At 44.0% G+C, this 20,048-nt stretch overlaps 1 protein-coding gene across 2 annotated transcripts in view; it reads left to right on the forward strand.

Annotated features, from left to right (window-relative positions):
• Positions 1–9,977: 9,977 nt before the first annotated feature.
• LOC133133941 (glucocorticoid receptor-like) overlaps positions 9,978–20,048 on the forward strand; it is a 68,216-nt gene continuing 58,145 nt past the window's right edge. The window contains exons 1-2 of one of the 2 annotated variants that reach the window (XM_061250250.1): positions 9,978–11,431; positions 14,086–15,242. In XM_061250250.1, coding sequence (XP_061106234.1) covers positions 14,095–15,242 — 1,148 coding nt within the window. In that variant the 5' untranslated portion in view covers positions 9,978–11,431; positions 14,086–14,094. The remainder of the gene's footprint in view (positions 11,432–14,085; positions 15,243–20,048) is intronic. The other variant, XM_061250249.1, reaches the window with a different exon arrangement.

A 20,048-nucleotide genomic window follows, 5' to 3' on the forward strand; every position in this document is an offset into this window, starting at 1 on the left:
TGCCTATGTGTGTGTGTGTGGGCATGCATGCATGCCTATGTGTATGTGTGTTTGTGTGTGCATGCATGCATGCCTATGTGTGTGTGTGTGTGTGTGTTTTCGCATTCTCTCTTATTGTGGCACCAGTGATGTGCCTGAGAGCATGTGCCAGGAAATCAGGTTACTGACTCAACATGATTCACTTACATAAAGCAGCTAACACTGCCCTAGCGACCGTAAATCACTAGCACCGGAGCATGCAGGAGTATATCCATTCAATTACACAGGCTGTGACTAGGAGACATATCACACAGCCTTCACGTCTCTTCACCTATTGTTGACAGGTTGCTGAATCTAAGACTGTCCCTTCTTTGTTCTCGAGACACGTTCGCAGGAATGTGGCATCCCTCCAGAGCACAACCCTTTCTGTCCCTAACGGGGACCCTTAGAGCTTGTGACCCATCCTGGAGCGGAGGAAAGGAGAGAGAGAGGGTCCATGGGTAACTCGCAGGACCGTAAATCTCACTGTATAAATAACTGCGCTCAGACCCCGACAGGGCTGACTGAGGCAACGGTTGAGTCCTTTAGGTCAGCGGAGTTCCTGACATTTCCAAAAAGGGGCGAAGCCTTGGCACCCCGTGCCGCTTGGACGGCTGAAATATGAGGAAACGGCGACGGAGTTAGAGGAGCGAGCTCATCGCCGCAGCCGAAATATTCACTGCAGCCTCGACGCACTCCGTTCTGCGCCCCACCCCTCTCCAGAGCCATAAAATGCACACACAATTCCATGCATTATTTAGAGCGCAACGCCCCAATACAAGCTGATGCGGCTGATCGCTTCATGCAGCCAGCAAGACCTGTCCGCTATGAAGTGTTGGGAAGAAGTTCTGGCTGGAGTGGTTTCAGCCTGTTTTTGGAATGGTATTGTGACATTAGTACTCTCTCTTGCTGCTCTATTATCCTCCGTAATTAGTATATGCTTTAAAACAAATACGTTTGACAAGGTCCTAAAAATGAATGGGAGTGAATTGGGAGCCAGCCAGCCAGGAGCAATGGTGATGCCGTTAATGATCTGCAGCGACAGCTTTATTTATACAAATACAATGGCATAAGGTCTACAGGATTAGTTGCGTTACACGAAAGTGAAATATCCCTTTAAAGATGTGGTTCCAAACTTCTCGAATCAGACCCTTCTTCGATAATAAGAAATTGTTGAGGCCCTCTTCCTCACAATTTGGGTTCCACTTGGTTATTTTTGTGCTTGTGGGCTCTAATGGAGTTTCTTCCCTTTGGCCCTCACTGCGTGACCCTTTGCCGCCACACAGGGAAGTGACACGGTCGCCTGTGGGGAAGGAGCTGCTCCCAGGAGCCCCATAGAGAGAAGCAGATGGACACAGCAGAACCAGAGCATCCCCCTCCCACGGTAAACAAGCCAGGGCAGTCCAACCCACACATGACGGACTCGTTATAGCTCATCACACGGATGCACCAGGATCCCACAGTGAGAAAGTGGGACCGAAAATAGACAGGGCAGGCAGGCAGGATGCCCTATAACAGAGCTGTCGGGCGCGGAACATGCTAACAGGGCCGTTGCTGGTTCAGACGAAGGACAGGAGCTCTGGTTGTGACCCTGACTGGACAGCTGGGAGATGGTCTGAACTGGTCAACCAGCTAAACCATGACCATGTTGAGCTGGGAGCTGGTCTGAACTGGTCAACCAGCTACCAGCCGTTTCAAAATCTAGCCGTTTTTTCAGCAAAATACAATTAATCTGTACCTTTTTTGTTTGTAGTATGTACTATTATTGTACTTTCATGGCAGATTTAGCATTTAACATGTGTTCCTTGAAGAATAAAATGTACCTCCAATTTATCTTTTTTTCTGAGAGTGTAAATTGTGTATTTAAAATATGTACTGTACTGTGTATTTTAAAAATAAGAAGCTCTAGGAAAAAGCTTAGAAAGAATTAATCTAAAAGATGAATCACACCTGTTACAAAGATGCTCCAAAAACATTTAACACTTTTTTAATTAACTACTTCATTAGTAGGCAGACTATGGCAGCTATTTAAATTCTATCAGGCAGGTCATCCAGAGGCAACAGGTGGAAATGCATGTGGTTTCAAATTGTCACTTTAAAGTATTTCTTCACACTTAAGACATTAAGACAGAGTTAAACACAGAATAACATGTTTACCAAACTGAATAAGTATAGATTTGTGGGAAGCAAGAACCCTGGAATGTTTTGAGACTAAATTCAACACAGCTTTGAATTCACCATCAATTATAGGCAGATGAAAAACCAGAAATGATTGATGACTTAAGTCTCTACTTGATCTTATAATGTGCTTTAAAAAGCAAGAACCAAAAAGGCATGAATCACATCCAAAACCAGCAATGTTCTATGTAATATTGCAATGAGCTGACACCTTTATGTCATATATACACTTTATTAGGTATTTATTAGAATTATTTTTTAGACTTCTGCTGCTGGAGCCTATCTACTTAGAGGTTTGACACATTGTGTGTTCAGAGATGCTCATTTGCATACCACTGTGGTAATGTGTGGGTATTTGTGTTACTGTCACCTTCCTGTCAGCTTCGACCAGTCTGGCCCTTCTCCTCTAACCTCTCTCATTAACAACATGTTTCTGCCCACATAACTGCCACTCACTGGATGTTTTTTTGTTTTTCCCACCATTCTCTGCAAACTCTGTTGTGCATGAAAATCCCAGCAATTTCTGAGATACTCAAACCACCCTGTCTGGCACCACCAATCATTCCACGGTCAAAGTCACATTTCTTTCCTATTCTGACATTTCTGACACAAAGGCCGAACCTCTTGACCATACCTGCATGCTTGTATGCTTTTAGTTGTTGCCACATGATTGGCTGATTAAATATTTGCATTAACAAGCTGGTGTACAGGTCCACCTAATAAAGTGGTCACAGAATGTAAATTAGTGTGTGTGAGTGTGTGTGCGCATAGTGTGTGTGAGTGTGTGTGCGCATGTGTGTATGTATGCGTGTGTGTGTGTATGTATATGTGTGTGTGTGTGTGTGTGTGTATGCAGCAATGTATGACTGCTTTGCTCATTGTTATGGGGTCTTTATTAGCAATACAAACAGCATCTTTGCTTCAAACAATGCTTCCATTTCCCCCCCACTGTATAGTGTCCCTTGTATGTCTGCCTGCTACCTGAGTGGGGAAGGAGGGGTCAGGAACAATGCCATTCCCCCCCCCCCCCCCAAGGGACCCAGGCATGCTCCTGCCCCACTCCAGCTTAACTAGATCCGCACATACCCATAATGCCACACTCACCCTGGCTTAATGAGCAGCACTGCATGGGCCGCCATGCCCGCCTCGTCTCCGTTCCCCACGGAGACACCGCGCCACGCAAAAACAGCCCTTCCCTCCATTAACGCCTCCACACAGCCCCGGGGCATGATCCTCCTTCTTTATGCATTATCAATATTTGTATCATTCCGAAAACCTTAATGACTATTAACGCCGGATGGCGTGCAAGCAAATGCAACCGCTTCTTTGAATATTTGATTATTTCCTTTTTCTGGAGGGAGATGGCTCTCACGCACATGCGCCATTGTTGTCCTGCGAAGTTAAGCAATCGTCACTTCAAAAGAATGTTTTTTTTTTTTGTTATTTCATTCTCTGTGCTCATAATTGCTTTGTAGGCAGTACTCATGCCTCGCAGTGCGATAGTTTCGCAGGGGTTCAGAAGGGTTCAGAGAATGTGAGTCACGCTTTGTCTTACTGGTTGGTCTGGTGTGAAGAATATTCACCCTGAAAGTCCTTGTAATTAAACTGTGGAGGAGACTGAGAAAGAGAGCTATTAAGTGCTACATGCCATAGCGCAGATTTACAAGGCTGCAGTGTAATTGGGGTGACTGAGGGAGACAGCGAGAGAGAGAGAGAGAGAGAGAGAGAAAGAGAGAGACAGTGACAGAGAGAGAGAGAGAAAAATTGGCAAGTAGCCTGCGGTGGAATGCACTAACTGAGAACGCTTTCCTACTTGTAATGAATACAGCTGTGGAAAAGGCGGACATTTTCAGCTCAACAGATGTTCCTGTCTCTCCTCCCTGTCCCGTGCTGGAGAGACCGCTACCACAACAGCAGGGGCCCGCCCCTTGTCACGCCCCTTCCCCACAACAAGCGGCCATTCCATTGGCTCCCAGAGCTGTCCGTGAAGGAGAAACGCTCAGAGGCTGAGACACAGGAGAAGGTTCGGCCCCCCAGAAGGGAGGAGGGGCTTAAAGGTCGTCAATGAGATCCACAGACTTTGCTGACTGCCTGACATTTCTGACCTCTGACCTCTGCAGCTGTCTCCCAGCCGATCAACCTCGGTAAAAATCTAGTTTAGAAACACACATAAGCACAGGCTCTGAACATATTCTCATAAGACATATTCTCATATTCTCATTTTCTTTTTGTGTTTTGAAGGAAAAAAAATATGTTGCTGTGGAAATATTGTTTTAAAAATATGACATAAAAATATGTAGTGTAGATTTCAGCATAGAAGAGAATGTACAATATGGTTGAAGACCAGACACTCGTAAAAATAATCTCTGGGTTTTAGGAGGGTATAGGATGGTAAACAGTGGGGCGACATGGCTCAGGCAGTAAGAGCAGTCGTCTGGCAGTCGGAGGGTTGTCGGTTCGATCCCCGCCTGGGCTGTGTCGAAGTGTCCCTGAGCAAGACACCTAACCCCCAAATGCTCCTGACGAGCTGGTCGGTGCCTTGCATGGCAGCCAATCGCCATCGGTGTGTGAGTGTGTGTATGAATGGGTGAATGAGAAGCATCAATTGTACAGCGCTTTGGATAAAGGCACGATATAAATGCCAACCATTTACCATTTAAATGGACTGCGTTTATATAGTGCTTCTTCCCAAAGTGCTTTACAATTAACGCCTCTCATTCACACACAGCAACGGCAGAAGGTAGCCAACCAGCTTGTTGGAGGCTCTTAGGGGTTCGGTCCCTTGCTCAAGGACACTTTAACACTTTTACCCAGAAGGCCATGGACCAAAAGTCCCTGATTGCCAGAAAGCTGCCAATTTTACCCCTACATATACAGTGGGGTCCAAAAGTCTGAAACCACCAGTAATTTTTTTTTACTAATTTTATTTTCTAATTTAATACAAACTTTTTAATTACAAATGATATTATCAGCATAACAATTTGAGTAAAAAATGTACATGAATTTCATGATTTCTTAGTACTGGTATGCCCCCCTGTTGCTTTAATGGCAGTTTGCGCTTGAGCTGGCATGGACTCCACAAATTTGTGCAAAACCTGATGATTCATATTATCCCAGCATTATTAACCAACATTCTAAAGAGCATCTTGTGATGTTACTGAATACTTTGCTTTTGTCAGTCTTCAAGTGCCCCCATAAATGTGCAATGAGGTTGAGGTCAGTTGCTTGTGCAGCACTCCTTGCTCTTTGAAGTAACTTTCATTTGTTTTACATTTTTCTAAATCCTAAAACTTTCTGTTTATTTTCATGATTACATGAAACCCCCCAGATTTTCAATGTGGTCTCAGACCATTGGACCCCACTGTAGGAGACATATACCATGCATACATACATACATACATACATACATACATACATACATACATACAGTACATGTGAATGGCACATACTCTGTACACGCTGGTGTAAAATCCAGCACCAGCTGTTTCAAAACCAAGCATGAGCTGTTTTTTTGTCAATAGGGCATGCACCCCCAGAACTCCATGCAAGTCTCCACTGCTCTCCACTGAAACGCTGCAACAGCTCTTGCTGTATTTCACAGCATACTGAATAAAATGAATATGGTACGAGATAAATTCTCTCTGTTTGGAGACTTGGGGGGTATCTAGCACCCCCTGTTGCTGTTATTCTCAGAACAAGAATTAGGAAATCGCAATGTGATATCCCCTTTGAGGATATGGAACAGGGGTCTGAATGAGGCGTGAAATAGGAACTGCTTGAAAATGTGCTCAGATTGGCTTTATATGCATCCAATTCATCCGAGTTCATCTGGGAAAAATGAGTGTGTTTGTGAAGTCTGTTTTTGGAATGGTGCGTGATGAATGTTCCTCAAAAGAAACTCCATTCTCCAGCACAGCTTACCTCATCATCGTACACTGTGATCTAATTGTAAGGCTAAACATGTACAGTGGCTTCAGAAAGTATTCAGACCCCTGCACTCCTTCAGATTTCAGTTTTTACTTTTTCATTATGGATTATTTTGTGTAGAATGATGGGCAATAATTGTAATTTTATCAATTTAAAAATTAAATCTCTGAAACAATAAAGTGTCCATAAGTGAAGGGGTCTGAATACTTTGTGAAGCCACTATAAGTCACCATTACAATTTGTGATTCAAGTAGAAGGGAATTTTGAAGCGTCTGAGACAGCCATGACTGACCTGGGATTGCCTTAGTCTGAGAGGAAACCTTAGCCTTACGGTCACATTGCCACCGATTCACTTTTCCGCTGCTCTGTCAAATAACATCCCAACCCTGTAGACCTCCTGAGTATTATTAGACAGCAAGCCAATGGGCGGCGTGGCGTGCAGTGGAACGCACTGTCTCCTCACAGCCATTCGGTGTGCAGTTAGCATGCTCTCCCTGTGCCTTCTGGCACTCTGGATTCTCCCACAGTACAAAGACGTGTAGGTCAGGCTACTTGGAGGGGATTAACAGGGCGTTGCTGTAACTGAGCATGTGCGCTCGGTCAACCTGCCCTGTATAAATAAGGGTTAAATACGTTTAAAATGAACAGACACTGCCCCTGTTCTGGACCCCAATGGGATAATCTGTAAGTGTTTCTCTCATTCACAAAGATAGGCAAACAGCATCCTCCATCATGAAGCATTCTATTTAAATATATATATATATATATATTGCAATGCTAATGCAGCTTGCATGCTAAACATGTGATTGTTTTCTTCAGTCGTTGTAACAAACAAGAGCTTTTTTCCTGTGAAATGGACCTCTCAGTAAAAAGCCTGGGGAGCTTCCTCATTCCGTCTTCATGGCAGATCCAGAAAATTACTTTTGCAGGCTTGATGCTGTTTTTCTCTCAAAATAACTGCATGACTAATGCTAAATACCATACTGTCACAATTAATTGACAATGGGGGACCTTTAAGTGCATGCTTTGCCAAAATGTCCTTGCACACCCACCCCTCTCAAAAAAAGGCAATAAAAACCATGAGGCAGGGGTCATGATAATATGACTAGTATAATTAAGTACTTTTAACATTTAACAAATGGCATAGGGGCTGCATTCTTTCTCATCCAGGGTGACCATCATGTGTTCCAATATATTTTACAAGGTTATCTTACATTCTATAAAGCTCGATATTTTCTGAGGCACATGTGGTGAAGCACCTTGAAATTGAAGTCTGTTCAATTTTGCAGGATTCAGACAGAAAACAGATTCAAATCAGAAGAGAACAGACTCACTGCAAGGTGATAGAAGATGGAGCTCAGGCCCACAAGTAGAGCTCTGAATGTCATCAGAAGTGCATCAGCACACACACACGGACATTTTGCTTGGTTCAATACTGAAGGGGCCGCAAACGAAGTGATGGACAATAAAAGAATGCGAAATTCCTGGACCACGTTTCTGCACGTTATCGTTATTCAGTCAGAGCTTATTGGATTAAGTGTCACAGCAGGGGGTCAGAATTATGTAGGTATCATAGATGGTCTGGGGTACAAGCATTCCTGAATATAGTAAAAATGTGTATATCTGAAGCTAGCATATGGTCAACATGCCATGTGTGTACGGATGAGAGAGGGAGAGAGAGAGAGAGAGAGAGAGAGAGAGAGAGAGAGAGAGAGAGAAGAGGAGGATGGATCCAGAATGTGTCATTTCAGCCTAAACATTCCCATGCCTGTACAGACTCCCATTGACAGTGTCTCACCCATTTGCTGCTGTGCTCACTCACATCATGTTTTTGTCTTTGTCAACCCCTGACTCTGCTTGCTGGAGCAGCATCGGTTGCCTTGGTAACATGTTCACATCATACCATCTCTTTAAAAATAATAAATACATCTGAGAGAAAAACCCACACAGGCACCACACTGCAACAGATTGGTTTGGTGTTGGGGAACTGCGTGCTGTAACCAGTAGCCTCTTGGTTTAAACTGAACAAGGTTCTTAAACTGGATTTTAGTAAAAATATGTAGCTATAAATGGGTTACGTGTATGTTATGTAAGTTGGCCTAAGTAAGACTGTCTGCTAAGTATATAGGTCTTATGCCTGTGAATATACAGTATTAACATGAGGAAGAAATGGGAATTAGATTGGTGAGTCGTTAATGAATGTGTTTGGTTTTAATCTGTCTCCCTTTCCTCGCTGTTCACTTAAACATTAATAATCTTGTTTTCTTTTCATTGGGGAAAACGTTTCAAAAGGAACATTCAACCTTTGGATAAATTACATTCACAACATACAATGTGCTGCCTTGAGTGCACTTAAGACCTATCCTTATCTCTGCCAAACAAAAGTGACCTATTATTTTCTATATTCTGAGACCAAAAGTTCATTGTTATGCATTCCAATAAAGCTCTGCAGGGAGATACACAAATTAACTAAGTAATTAACATTGGGGACTGATTTGTGAGTCATAAAGTTTGTATGAGACATAAACCACACACTCATTAAGCCAGCCATTCTTTTCGTTCATGTACTGTATTAAAATAATAATAATAATAATAATAATAATAATAATCCATCCATCCATCCATCCATTATCTGAACCCACTTATCCTGATCAGGGTCGCAGGGGGGCTGGAGCCTATCCCAGCATACATTGGGCGAAAGGCAGGAATACACCCTGGACAGGTCGCCAGTCTATCTCAGGGCACACACACCATTCACTCACACACTCATACCTACGGGCAATTTAGACTCTGCAATCAGCCTAACGTGCATGTCTTTGGACTGTGGGAGGAAACCGGAGTACCCGGAGGAAACCCACGCAGACACGGGGAGAACATGCAAACTCCGCACAGAGAGGCCCCGGCCGACGGGGATTCGAACCCAGGACCTCCTTGCTGTGAGGCGGCAGTGCTACCCACTGCACCATCCGTGCCGCCATAATAATAATAATAATAATAATAATAATAATAATAATAATAATAATAATAATAATAATAATAATTATTATTATTATTATTATTATTATTATTATTATTATTATTATTAATCAGAGATAGCCAATAGTGAAGCAGACCATTTAAATACATCCAGAAGCAATTTAACAGTATGAAACTGTTTTGTTAGTGTCACATATGTCTGGAGGAAAGGTGAAGGTCATATCACATAGGCAAAGAGTTACCACTTATCAAACTACACCCACTTATATTTGAGGGAGCATCAATGCTTTAGACCAGCCTATACGACTTCAACTGTGAATTAGATTCTTGTGAAAGTGTATTTCACAAGGTAAGACCGATTCAACATGCATTCATAATGATATTATGCCCGCAATAGCACTGAAATAACATGGCTACAGGCCAGCTCTCTCGTTTTGCAGAATCAAGATGTATACTTGAACCAAGCACAAATAACTATTTTTGAAACAAACTGTGGAAGTGAGAAGCAAATCAGATAATCACATTGTGAATCAGTCTAAAATATGTGACTTACCGGCTACTCACATTACCTTTCTACGACTGGTCATAGGCAATATTATAATAGCATGTAATATAGCAGCAAGTCTCGCATTAAACCATATTCTGATTTATCATTAAAATGTCATTTCTAAACTTATTTGAACACTTCGTCTCCGTTCTATGGGACACTTTTTTTTCGGTTTTAATTATTTTTTTGCTGCAAAAAATAAATACAAATAATTTAACTGTAAATGAATCCTGATTATATCTTTAGGTGAGAGCGCTTTGAACTTAGTGTAAACATGAGTTATTGGCATTAGCTGACGGGCTCCCTGTGCGCATGTCAGTTCTTGGCAAATTAGCAAAGGTCCTTTTGCTAGCAGTTCAAAGTCTCTTGCCTGTAAATGTTCTGTTTGTCTGTTTTTGTGGGGTCTTCTTTGCGTTTGCATGAGCTAGATGTCAAACGGAATATAGAATTGTCGTTTGAAGATGGACTGTTTCGAGGGAAATATTCTTCTCCTTGGGATTTATAATGGATTCCAGACAGGTCGTGTTTATATCCAGTTGCTAATGTGAACGTGTCCTTCGTCCCCTCTAACCGTTAGCTAGCTACCTACCGACTGTATTAGCTAGCTGGTTAGCTAGCTAACTACGTCATTGAAATCCTGCACGTCTTATGATATGCTATCTTGAAACTTTTTTTTGTCATTTTGAAAAGACTAAGAAATACGACAACCTAAAAATATCTATCTTGACCGATAATCACAGGACGTCTCCAAAGTTTGACTTTCTTGGAAGTTGCCCGGCGATTTGGCAAGGGTAACTTAACTCGGTGCTCGGGTTATCTGTAAGTTACCGAATAAGCAGCGCATCCCCTTTTCAGTGCCAGTTTGTTTTATTGCAGGCTAACTCTGGTAGCCAGCTAGCTACATTTCAACTCAAGTCACGCCAGTTGGGTAAAATTAGCTAGCGCCAGTGACAGTATCTTCATTAGGCAGTGCTAACTTGACAAACTACATATTTTTATTAGGTAGCACTAACTAAACTCTGTGTTACAGTATGTAATCTGCATTACGCATTGGTTTGCCGTATAACATTAAGGCGATGCACGTTTAGTTCGCTCGTTGCAGTTACCGTATGTACTTTGCCAACAAGGTTGTATTATTGTCGAATGAAATAGCTCTAGCTAACGTTAGCTCTCGAGTTGGCTCTCCGTGGGGCGTGTTCCATTGCTCTAAATCTTGCTGGGGAACGTTAGCTAGGCTAGCTGGCGATTGTAATCGGTTTGGTATAGCTACATAGGCAGAAAATGTTTTATTCTGTAACGTTAGTAATAATATTGAATAACTATTGCTGCCAGAAATATTATAGTTGGCTACCTAACCACATATAGCCAAGTTCACCAGCTACATAGTTATGCAGCTACGTAAAGATATGTCACTAGCTATGCGATTTATAACTATTTACAACTAGCTAGCTATTCTACTTAATGTTATCTAGTTATCGCTAATTATTTACAAACAGTTATTCGCTAGCTGCACGTTTGCATTTTTTCAATATCTGGCCACCAGTAGTGGCGAGATAAGCTAACTTGGGTTGTTTGTTTTAGCAGATAGGCTAGCTACCTAAAAACCTCGCAACTGTCATTCTTGCTAGCTGGTACTTTACAACAAATCACCATGCGGGAAATGGGATTTCAGTAATTATTGGATGGTAGCTAACGTTACGGACTTCAGATTTCCAGTTCGGTGAACGCTAGCCAGCTCGGACTGTGACCGACTCGAGATGACCTAATTATTTCAGCTTTGAAAAGGTATGTTTATTTTCCTTTTTTTTTTTTTTTTTTTTTTTAACATTGCATACGCAGTTACATTATTGCCTTGGCGTCCTGTGGTGTTTTATGCGAACCAAGATGTGTGTCGTGATGCGTTTGTTAGCCATACGACACTAAAGATTTGTTGTCGATTAATCGGCGAGATGGCACGCTGACTATACCCGCGAGCCAACGTTAGCTGACGAGCGCAAAATTATTAGCTAGCTTGCTAGTAGTTTTGACTTCACCTCGTGTTATTTTGTGCCAGAGTTTGGCACAGTGTCAGTATGGACTTAAGTATTTTGATGTGTTTAAAGATATACCACTATGCTGCTTGGGCACTCGTTTGCCTAGCAAACGTACCGTCAAACGTTATGTTTTTTTACATTATAGAGCGATAGCTAAGTTGACTCAATAACAACGCATCTTGTGTTATCATGTTAGAAACACACGAGCGTCGCGATACACCTTATCTAGCCTTTAAATGAAGCAATCCAGATGCACATATATCAGCTATGTCTGTTTAAAACAACTTTCTTGCTTTGGTGGTGCAACTGGTCTGTTTTATTTAGTCACATGTGGAACTTAGCTAAATGCAGTAGCCGCTCACTGCCAACAGGTTGCACCAGTGTGGTGCTAGCTAGCACCTCACGAGGGCAGATCCTAGCTACTGCACGAAGCTCCATTTTGTATAATTCTGGAGAAATAACCGGGCTAGTCAGATAAATATAATGTGTATCTAACTAGCTGTCGTGCTGAGTGCAAGTTTGAGACCTTCATACTGTTAACCGATTTACTGAGTAGGGCCACGGAAAAGATGACGCATCATGACGTTAAGTGGCTGGACAACCTCTCTTGGCTTTGGTTTAGGGACGAAAATAAGGTTCCACGCGTTCTTGGAGAAATCGATGCAAGTGACGTTTTTTGGTGACATATAGCTGCAAAGGCATGGTTATGGTTATGCGATTAAAAGCAATTTCTTATGGAAACCATGCATCGAAAATGATGTCCTGACGCATTTATGGAAGCATTTAGCCAACTGATAATGTACCTATATTGTCTGTATGCATGAAAACTATGCACTGCTTTGACATCGCTCAAGGGAAGTCGTTTTACATGCTGTCATTCGATAATACTATTATTATAAAACTCAGTGTATGTGTTGACGAATAGCACCATGCGTTATATTTCTTCGACGTTACTCCTGAACTGTATGTATGAGCACTCCAAATATATTGTTAGTCGGAGACTTGGAAACGGCCTCAACACAATGTCGTTGCAGTTTTTGTAACTTCGTTGACGCACGTATTCCGTGTTTAGTTCATGTCCTTTGCATGACGCGTAAACTTTGTATGCGCATTTCTAATCGATTTACCCTATCGATTTGTAATTTCTAACACTTGATTCCAGTCTATATGTATTGGTCATACAGTACTTATCCAGCATCTTACCATAAGGTCCATATGTACTGATATTGTTAAGTAAGTTAGGCAAATGCTAATTTTATTATACTTTGACTTTATCCTTTAAAGAAAACATTGCTAAATAGAGGATGCTATCTGGAATAGGGTTAATCGCGCACTTGCCATAGTCGGTATTAAGTAATATAGGCTAATCATGTAATTTAACTGCATATTCATACATAGGTCCCAAACATAGTCCGCGGAGGCATGTAATGCATCATTTCATTATTTGTTTCTTTTGAATGTCCACAAGTGATGTCTATTCATGCAGTGATCAGAATGTTTGCATCGCGCTTTGTGTTGTACATCTTCATGTAGCCTAATGCCTGTCAGCGTGTTGTCATGTAAACCAGAGTTACCAATCACAGCACTTGGTCTATCAATCGTTGTTTATTTTGAACACACAGTCGTAAATAAGAGTAACAGTTATACATTATTTCCGTGTTTTCAATAATAATAATAATAATAATAATAATAATAATAATAATAATAATAATATAATAATTCATGAATTCTTTTTTTTAATTTTTAGAACCGTTTCTGCGCTTCCCCTGTCTGAATAAAGTGAAAAATGTGTCGGCAGTGAATTTTTACTCTTTCAGAAAAGTGTGTACTCTAAATATACGGTATTCCCCTAGTTAGTGCTTTGCATGTTAACTAGCCTATCTAATAAATTGTGTATGAAGCGAAAGGGTATGTGCTTATGTACGTAAATGTTCCTCAAATGATAGAATATATTCTGACAACTCAAGCCGGCATATTAAAAACCTTTTAGGAATGTTTATGTATGTTTTCTCACACACTGTTTTAGTGGAACTCATCTGAGTAACTGTAACAGAAATAAATATAATTTCCCAAACAAATGTTTAATTTGAGGTAATATCATTTTAAACATCTATTTAGTGCCTGCATTTCTGAAAAACCCATCTGCCTACACAACCATTTTGAGCTGCATATTATTTCCATATGCAGGGCATATAATGTTTTTAAAAGGGAAACGTTAGCTTTTGCTTACCCTGAAATCTGCTACATTGTCGTAAGGAGTCCAGTTTACTTTGTCCTCTTTGAAATTACATTTTTGAACATAATGCCGGGAAGCTTTATTTTTGTGGCTACAAAAGTTAATTGTTTATGGCAATACTCATTATTCCCTCGGTTTTGTATTTATTTGTAAAATGTTCCCTTCAACAGGAACACGATATGGATCGAGGAGGGATGAAGTACAGCAATAACCAGGACGGTTGTGTGAATTTTGGGAATTCCAACGGGAGAGCCTTCCAGGGCGAGACGAGCGGGCCCCCGTCTGGCAGCCTGACCCTCCCGGGCGCGCCCCCGTCCATCCTGGGGGACGTATCCAACGGGGTGGGGAAAGGCACCCCCCGGGAGGAACTGACCACGGCCGTGTCGGCCTCCATGGGCCTGTATGCGGAGGAGCCTGACGGCAAGGCCCTAGGGCTGGACGGGAACCCGCGGGGGCCGAAGCAGCACACGCACACGCAGCCGCACACCCAACACACGCAACAGCACACGCAGCACACGCTGGGCTCCTTCTCGCTGGGGGAGAACTTCTCCCTCCTGGAGGCCAGCATCGCGGACCTGAACCGCTGCGCCGCGTCCGTGGACGCCCTGACGGGCGTGGCCGCCCCGGAGCCCTTCCCGCTGAAGACAGAGGGCTTCTCCCCGCTGGGGAAGGACATGGAGACTGACCTGTTCGGCCCGGCGGGTCGGAACCAGGACCTGAACCAGCGGCTTTTCGCCGACAACACCCTGGAAATCCTGCAGGACCTGGAGCTGCCCGGCTCCCTGACGGACTTCAACGAATTCTACGTGGACGACGAGGCGGCGTTCCTCTCGGCCCTGTCCGTGGACGAGGGGGACGCCGTGGGCACGCTCAAGGATACCAAGCCCGTCGTCAGCGGCAACGGCGGCGGCATGGGCTCGGCGTGCGCCGTCGCCAGCGCCAACGGCTCGGAGCAGCAGCCGCTGGATCCCGCCATGCCCGTCATCAAGAAGGAGAAGGACACCTCCTTCATCCAGCTGTGCACCCCGGGGGTCATCAAGCAGGAGAAGGAGAGCAGGAGCTACTGCCAGATGGGAGGCGCGGACCTCCCCAGCCCCCTGCACTCGCCCATCTCCGTCTGCGGGGTCAGCACCTCCGGAGGCCAGGGCTACCACTACGGAGTCAACTCCCCATCCACCTCGGGCCTGCACCAGCCTGACCAGAAGCCCATTTTCGGCCTATACCCGCCGCTGGCCCCGTCGGGGGACGGGTGGGGCCGGCCCTCGGAGATGGGGAGGGGGAACGAGCTCGTCTCTGCCACGCAGTCCTTCGCCTCCGGTTACGTCAGGTAAGGCCCGCCAGCCTTTGCATCAGCCACCGCGGATGTGAGTTCAGTGGGCCAATCGCAGGCAGGAAGTTGGCCGTGTTCTGCTGGATTGAGTGGCTTAACTTTCATTCATAATGACATTGGTCAATTGAGCACCCAAGTTCCCATCTTTTACGGTCAATTTGATTGTTGGGGGAAGTTCGGTTTGAATGTTTTTTACGAGTTGTTACCGCACCCAAAAATAATAATTCTATAGAAATAAAAATACTAATTCTTTTTTAAATAAAGGTAACTGATAGGTCTGTGTTTGTATGGTTAGGCGGAAACACAGTTTTGCATCTCATCTTTCTCAAACATCTTTACATGTTCTGCCATTCACGGGGCAAAATGTTTCATTTTTTGTAATACCTTGCAAAATACTGTGCAACCTTCATTCCATTTCTGTGAATGGGAGAAGTGTTGTGAAATCGTGTGTACACCCTTGGGCAGGCACAGCCTAGCTTTCCATCAATATATCTGCGTGCCTTAAAGTTGTGCTGACCCTTGGACACATTTTTAATGAAAAACCATCTCTTGATTTACTATAAGCTTGTGCTGGCAAATCAGCAGTTGCAAAAGTTTTGTGTTATTTTAGAAAATATAGCTGTGTTGACTTTTCTTTTTTGTGTGTCACTGTCCTTCGGGGAGTGGAGGTGAGGGCTTAAGTTGGAGACCCCCAGAAATAACAAAAGCAACAAAAACAAAAACCCCCAGCAACAAAAATGTCAAGATTGGAAAATGGCACATTTGAGGTGAATTATCCTTTGGTTCTCGATCCTCAACCCGTGATGTGAATGTTGGATGTAAAATCTGAGCTTGCGCTGCGATCGGGTGAGAAATGACCTGCGGAACTGAATCCGCTGATTCAGCGGATCCCAGCAGATCTGCCCTGGCCCGCCGCGGCCTCGGCGTAGCTGGGAGGCCACGTGTACAGATCCGTGAGGATCGGCTGTGGACCCCCCCCCCCCCCCCCACCCCTGCCGCCGCCTCCTCTCGGCACAAACACACCAGCCGGCGAACCGCCCCTACAGGGTCCTGGAAGCTATGCGCGGAACAGGGCCTTTTTTTTTTTTTTTTTTTGTGCGAAGCAATGAATTAGGACCTTGCCCTTGACGACACTGCGGCTGGGGTTACCGTGGTTATAACAGCACTTCAGGTCAGAAGGTTTCTGAAAGTGATTCACTCAGTGTATAATACTGCCGCGGCACATTCCGGAATGCGTAGCTTAAGAGGCCCTTGCCGAATGCATGGGAAAGGAGAATTTCTTTTTTTTTTTTTTTTTCTTTTTTTCTGTTGCAGTGTTTCATGCAAGGCTTCTGAACTTGTGTTTCATTGAGAGGCTGAACTTCGCTTCAAAGGCCGCGGCGACGTAATTGTTTCTGTGGTATGTTTGCGTATCGAAACGTTCGCCTGCAGTATCGTAGCACCTTAAAAGAAGGAATAGAAAAACCAAAATAGAAAACCTGATCATCTGCCCTGGGCCCCAAAGCATAGTTTGCTAGTCACAAAAATGGGTGCTGGTGACAGGTCTTAAGAGTGCACAGGGAATTCAACATTTTTTAGATTCTGACCTCAGAGCGAGGGTCCAATAGGATTTAAGGACTTTTGTTGTGTTTAGTACAGTGTGGTCACGGGTACACAGAGAATATGCCCACGGTCTCTGTGCGGGTACTCAGAGAATATGCCCACAGTCTCTGTGCTGGTACTCAGAGAATATGCCCACAGTCTCTGTGTGGGCTGTGCTTTCACACTGCGTTTAGCCTCAGTAAAATTTTTTGCGACCTGATATTTGCCGGTTTCACTGAAATCGGCGGGTGCGCAACTTTCACAAAGTGAAGAAAGGCGTCTCAGTTTCCCGGCGTTTGAAAGTGGGCCATCTCAGTGGGAAGACCTCTGAGAGTTTGGTGGGAGGGAAAGAATAGCAGCGCGGTGACACGAGGTGCCAAGGAGACGCGACGCGTCGTTTTTGAACCGCGGTTCCTCAACCGTACCGGACTCTCAGCCCGTGTCGTCGACCCCCTGGCCCTTCACCTCCCCGCTACAGCGCACAACGTAATTCCATATTCTTTTTATTTATTTTCAGAACCGTTTCTGAATAAAGTGAAAAATGTGTCGGCAGTGGATTTTTACACTTCGAGAAAAGTGTGTACTCTACATATACGGCATTCCCCTAGTTAGTGCTTTGCATGTTAATTAGCCTATCTAATACATCGTGTATGAAGCGAAAGGGTATGTGCTTATGTACGTAAATATTCCTCAAATGATACAGAATATATTCTGACAACTTCTGACAAGCCGGCATATTAAAAACCTGTTTATGTATGTTTTCTCACACAAGCTTTCTTATAAAAGCTTCTGCAGTATAATATTGAGGGTTGATACGATTAGTTATTATAGGTTAAACTCTACTTTAAGTAGCTATGGATTGGCTAACTGGCATTGCAAATATGCAGTTATGCTACTTTACCTTTTGAACTGTACCACTGTATGCCGCATATGTTTCATTATTGTAATTTAGCAGAGCGTGTCTGGGTGATGTTTCAGGATGGTAATGTAATTGACATTCAGTTTCACCGCTGTTGATACTTACATGTAGTGGATGACTTGGCTGTCTGTTAGACTTTAAGATTTTAAGATGAGATGGGAGTTTGGAGGCTCTTCAGACGTCTGGACTTAATTCCTGAGTGAATTTTGTTATGAGAAATTTTGCATCAAAATAACAAGCATGAAAAGAATGATTGTGGGGAAAAAGCCAATGGAAGTTTTATGGATTGGCTTTTTCTGTGGCTGAATAATGTAGGCAGTTATTCTGCTTGACATGTAGTATCCATTTTGATTCAATCAGGCTGCTTCATAACTCATCACTTTTAATGCGCGATCGATAGCACTCGTATGATTTTTTTGTCTGGGTGATGAAAGAGGGTGAATGCTGGTCTCTGCGCTGTATTTTTAAGCTTTATGAAAGGGCAGCAAACCCAGTGAGGAGGTGAATGAAAAGGAGGGTTCATTGTTGTCTGTGGCCACAGTCAGTAAACAGAAACGGGAAGTTTTCTTTTGTCGAAGTGCAGTCATCTGTCCCTCAGTGAACCACTGCTGCCACGCACATTTGAAGGGGTCTGTTGTTGACCCTGTTTTTTTTGTTTGTTTCTATTTCAGAGATGCCCCCCCCCCCCCCCATTTGAATTCTTGGTTGTGTTTAAACTCTCAGGCAGGGGAGGGGAGTGGAATTTCCTGCCGTGGTTCAGATCCTACCAGAGCTCCAGTACGAGTCTCTCTCGCACGAGAAAAGTCCTCCCCGCCTACGTCCGTCCGTCTGTCCGTCTGTCTCTGCCTCTCCCAGATGGCGCCGCCTGCTGTTTCCTTGCATTGCCACGGCGATACGGGTCATCTATAGGGTTCTAGAAGGAATGCTCTGGCCCCTGTTGCATTGTGGGCTGGTCCCAGGGCAGGGGGAGGGGTCAGGCCTTCAGGCCTTCAGCCCCACTCCCCCCTTTGCAGGATAGCCGGGAAGATCACTGGCTGCCAAGTTTCATTTTAATCCGGGCCGAACCCGCGCGTGTGTGTGTGTGTGTGTGTGTGTGTGTGTGTGTGTGTGTGTGTGTGTGTGTGTGTGTGTGTGTGTGTGTGTGTGTGTGTGTGTGTGTGTGTGTGTGTGTGTGTGTGTGTGTGTGTGTGTTATTTGTGGGTGTCTATGTGTGCTTGTGCTTGTGCATGCATGTGCTTGTTCTTGTGGGTGTGTATGTTTGTGTGTGTGTTTGTGCGCGCAGTATCGGTAATGGTGTCCAGGGATTCTCCTCAAGTGATGGAGCAGGGCTGTATTTAACATCCCCGTTTGTAATGTTTTCATTTTCCTCCGTAGGCGCCTCAGTTCTGTGTCAGGGCATCGTGCCCTGCAGATGGCTGGGAACTGGGTCACACTAAACCGCACAACCCCGCGCGTGTGCCCCACGCTACTGTGGTGCTCCCAGCAGGGGCCTGACCAGCACCCCTCCAGCAGGCAGGGCAGATCAGAACTGGGCTGGCTCTCAGCCAGTCCCTCAGTCCCTGCATACTTTACAAAAGAGTTGCGGCTGTTTTTTCGGGGTGCATATTTTCCTCTGGACGGGTAGCATCTGTCTGCGTTTCGGCTTGCTGCGGGCTCTCTCGGCCAGATCTTCAGGCTGCTCGGTTTTTGCCGTCCGGGGGGCTCTTCTGAGCCCCCTGTGTTTGTGAAAGAGGGCAGCAGCGTCGTGGAGGGTCCCCAGAGCTGAAATAATATTTACGGGTGTCCACTTCTTAATTTGTGTAAAATACAAATCTTCGCCTATTGGCTTCATGTAGAAGCATGCATTTCCGGAGTTCAGCTTTGTGCCAATGCCGTTCGTGGCATCCTGCCAGATTTCCATTTCTCTTTTTTATTTTTATTATTATTATTATTATTATTATTATTATTATATTTGGAAAACCAAAAAAAGTTTAGAATTGTATTTACTTAATATTCATAAACACCTAATATAACCTAGTTAAAAAAAAATTGTAGTTGATTGATGACCGCAGAAAGTGCATTGTGTCAGCTCTGGGACTGCAATACGTTGCACATTTGCAAAAACCCAGGGCCACGTAATCGTTGAAGGAAAGGGCATTTCCTCACCAGAAACATTGCGACATAATAAACAGCCACCCTTCCGGGCAACCTAACCCCATCTAAAGCCAGGCTTGTTCGTCATCAGCTAGTGCAAGTAATGCATAGATGGACAGAGTGCAGATTTAGGCTTCTTCAAAGCCCAGCGTATAATTGTGGTTTCCCCA

Source organism: Conger conger, chromosome 7, assembly GCF_963514075.1.
Source record: "Conger conger chromosome 7, fConCon1.1, whole genome shotgun sequence".
NCBI lineage: Eukaryota > Metazoa > Chordata > Actinopteri > Anguilliformes > Congridae > Conger > Conger conger.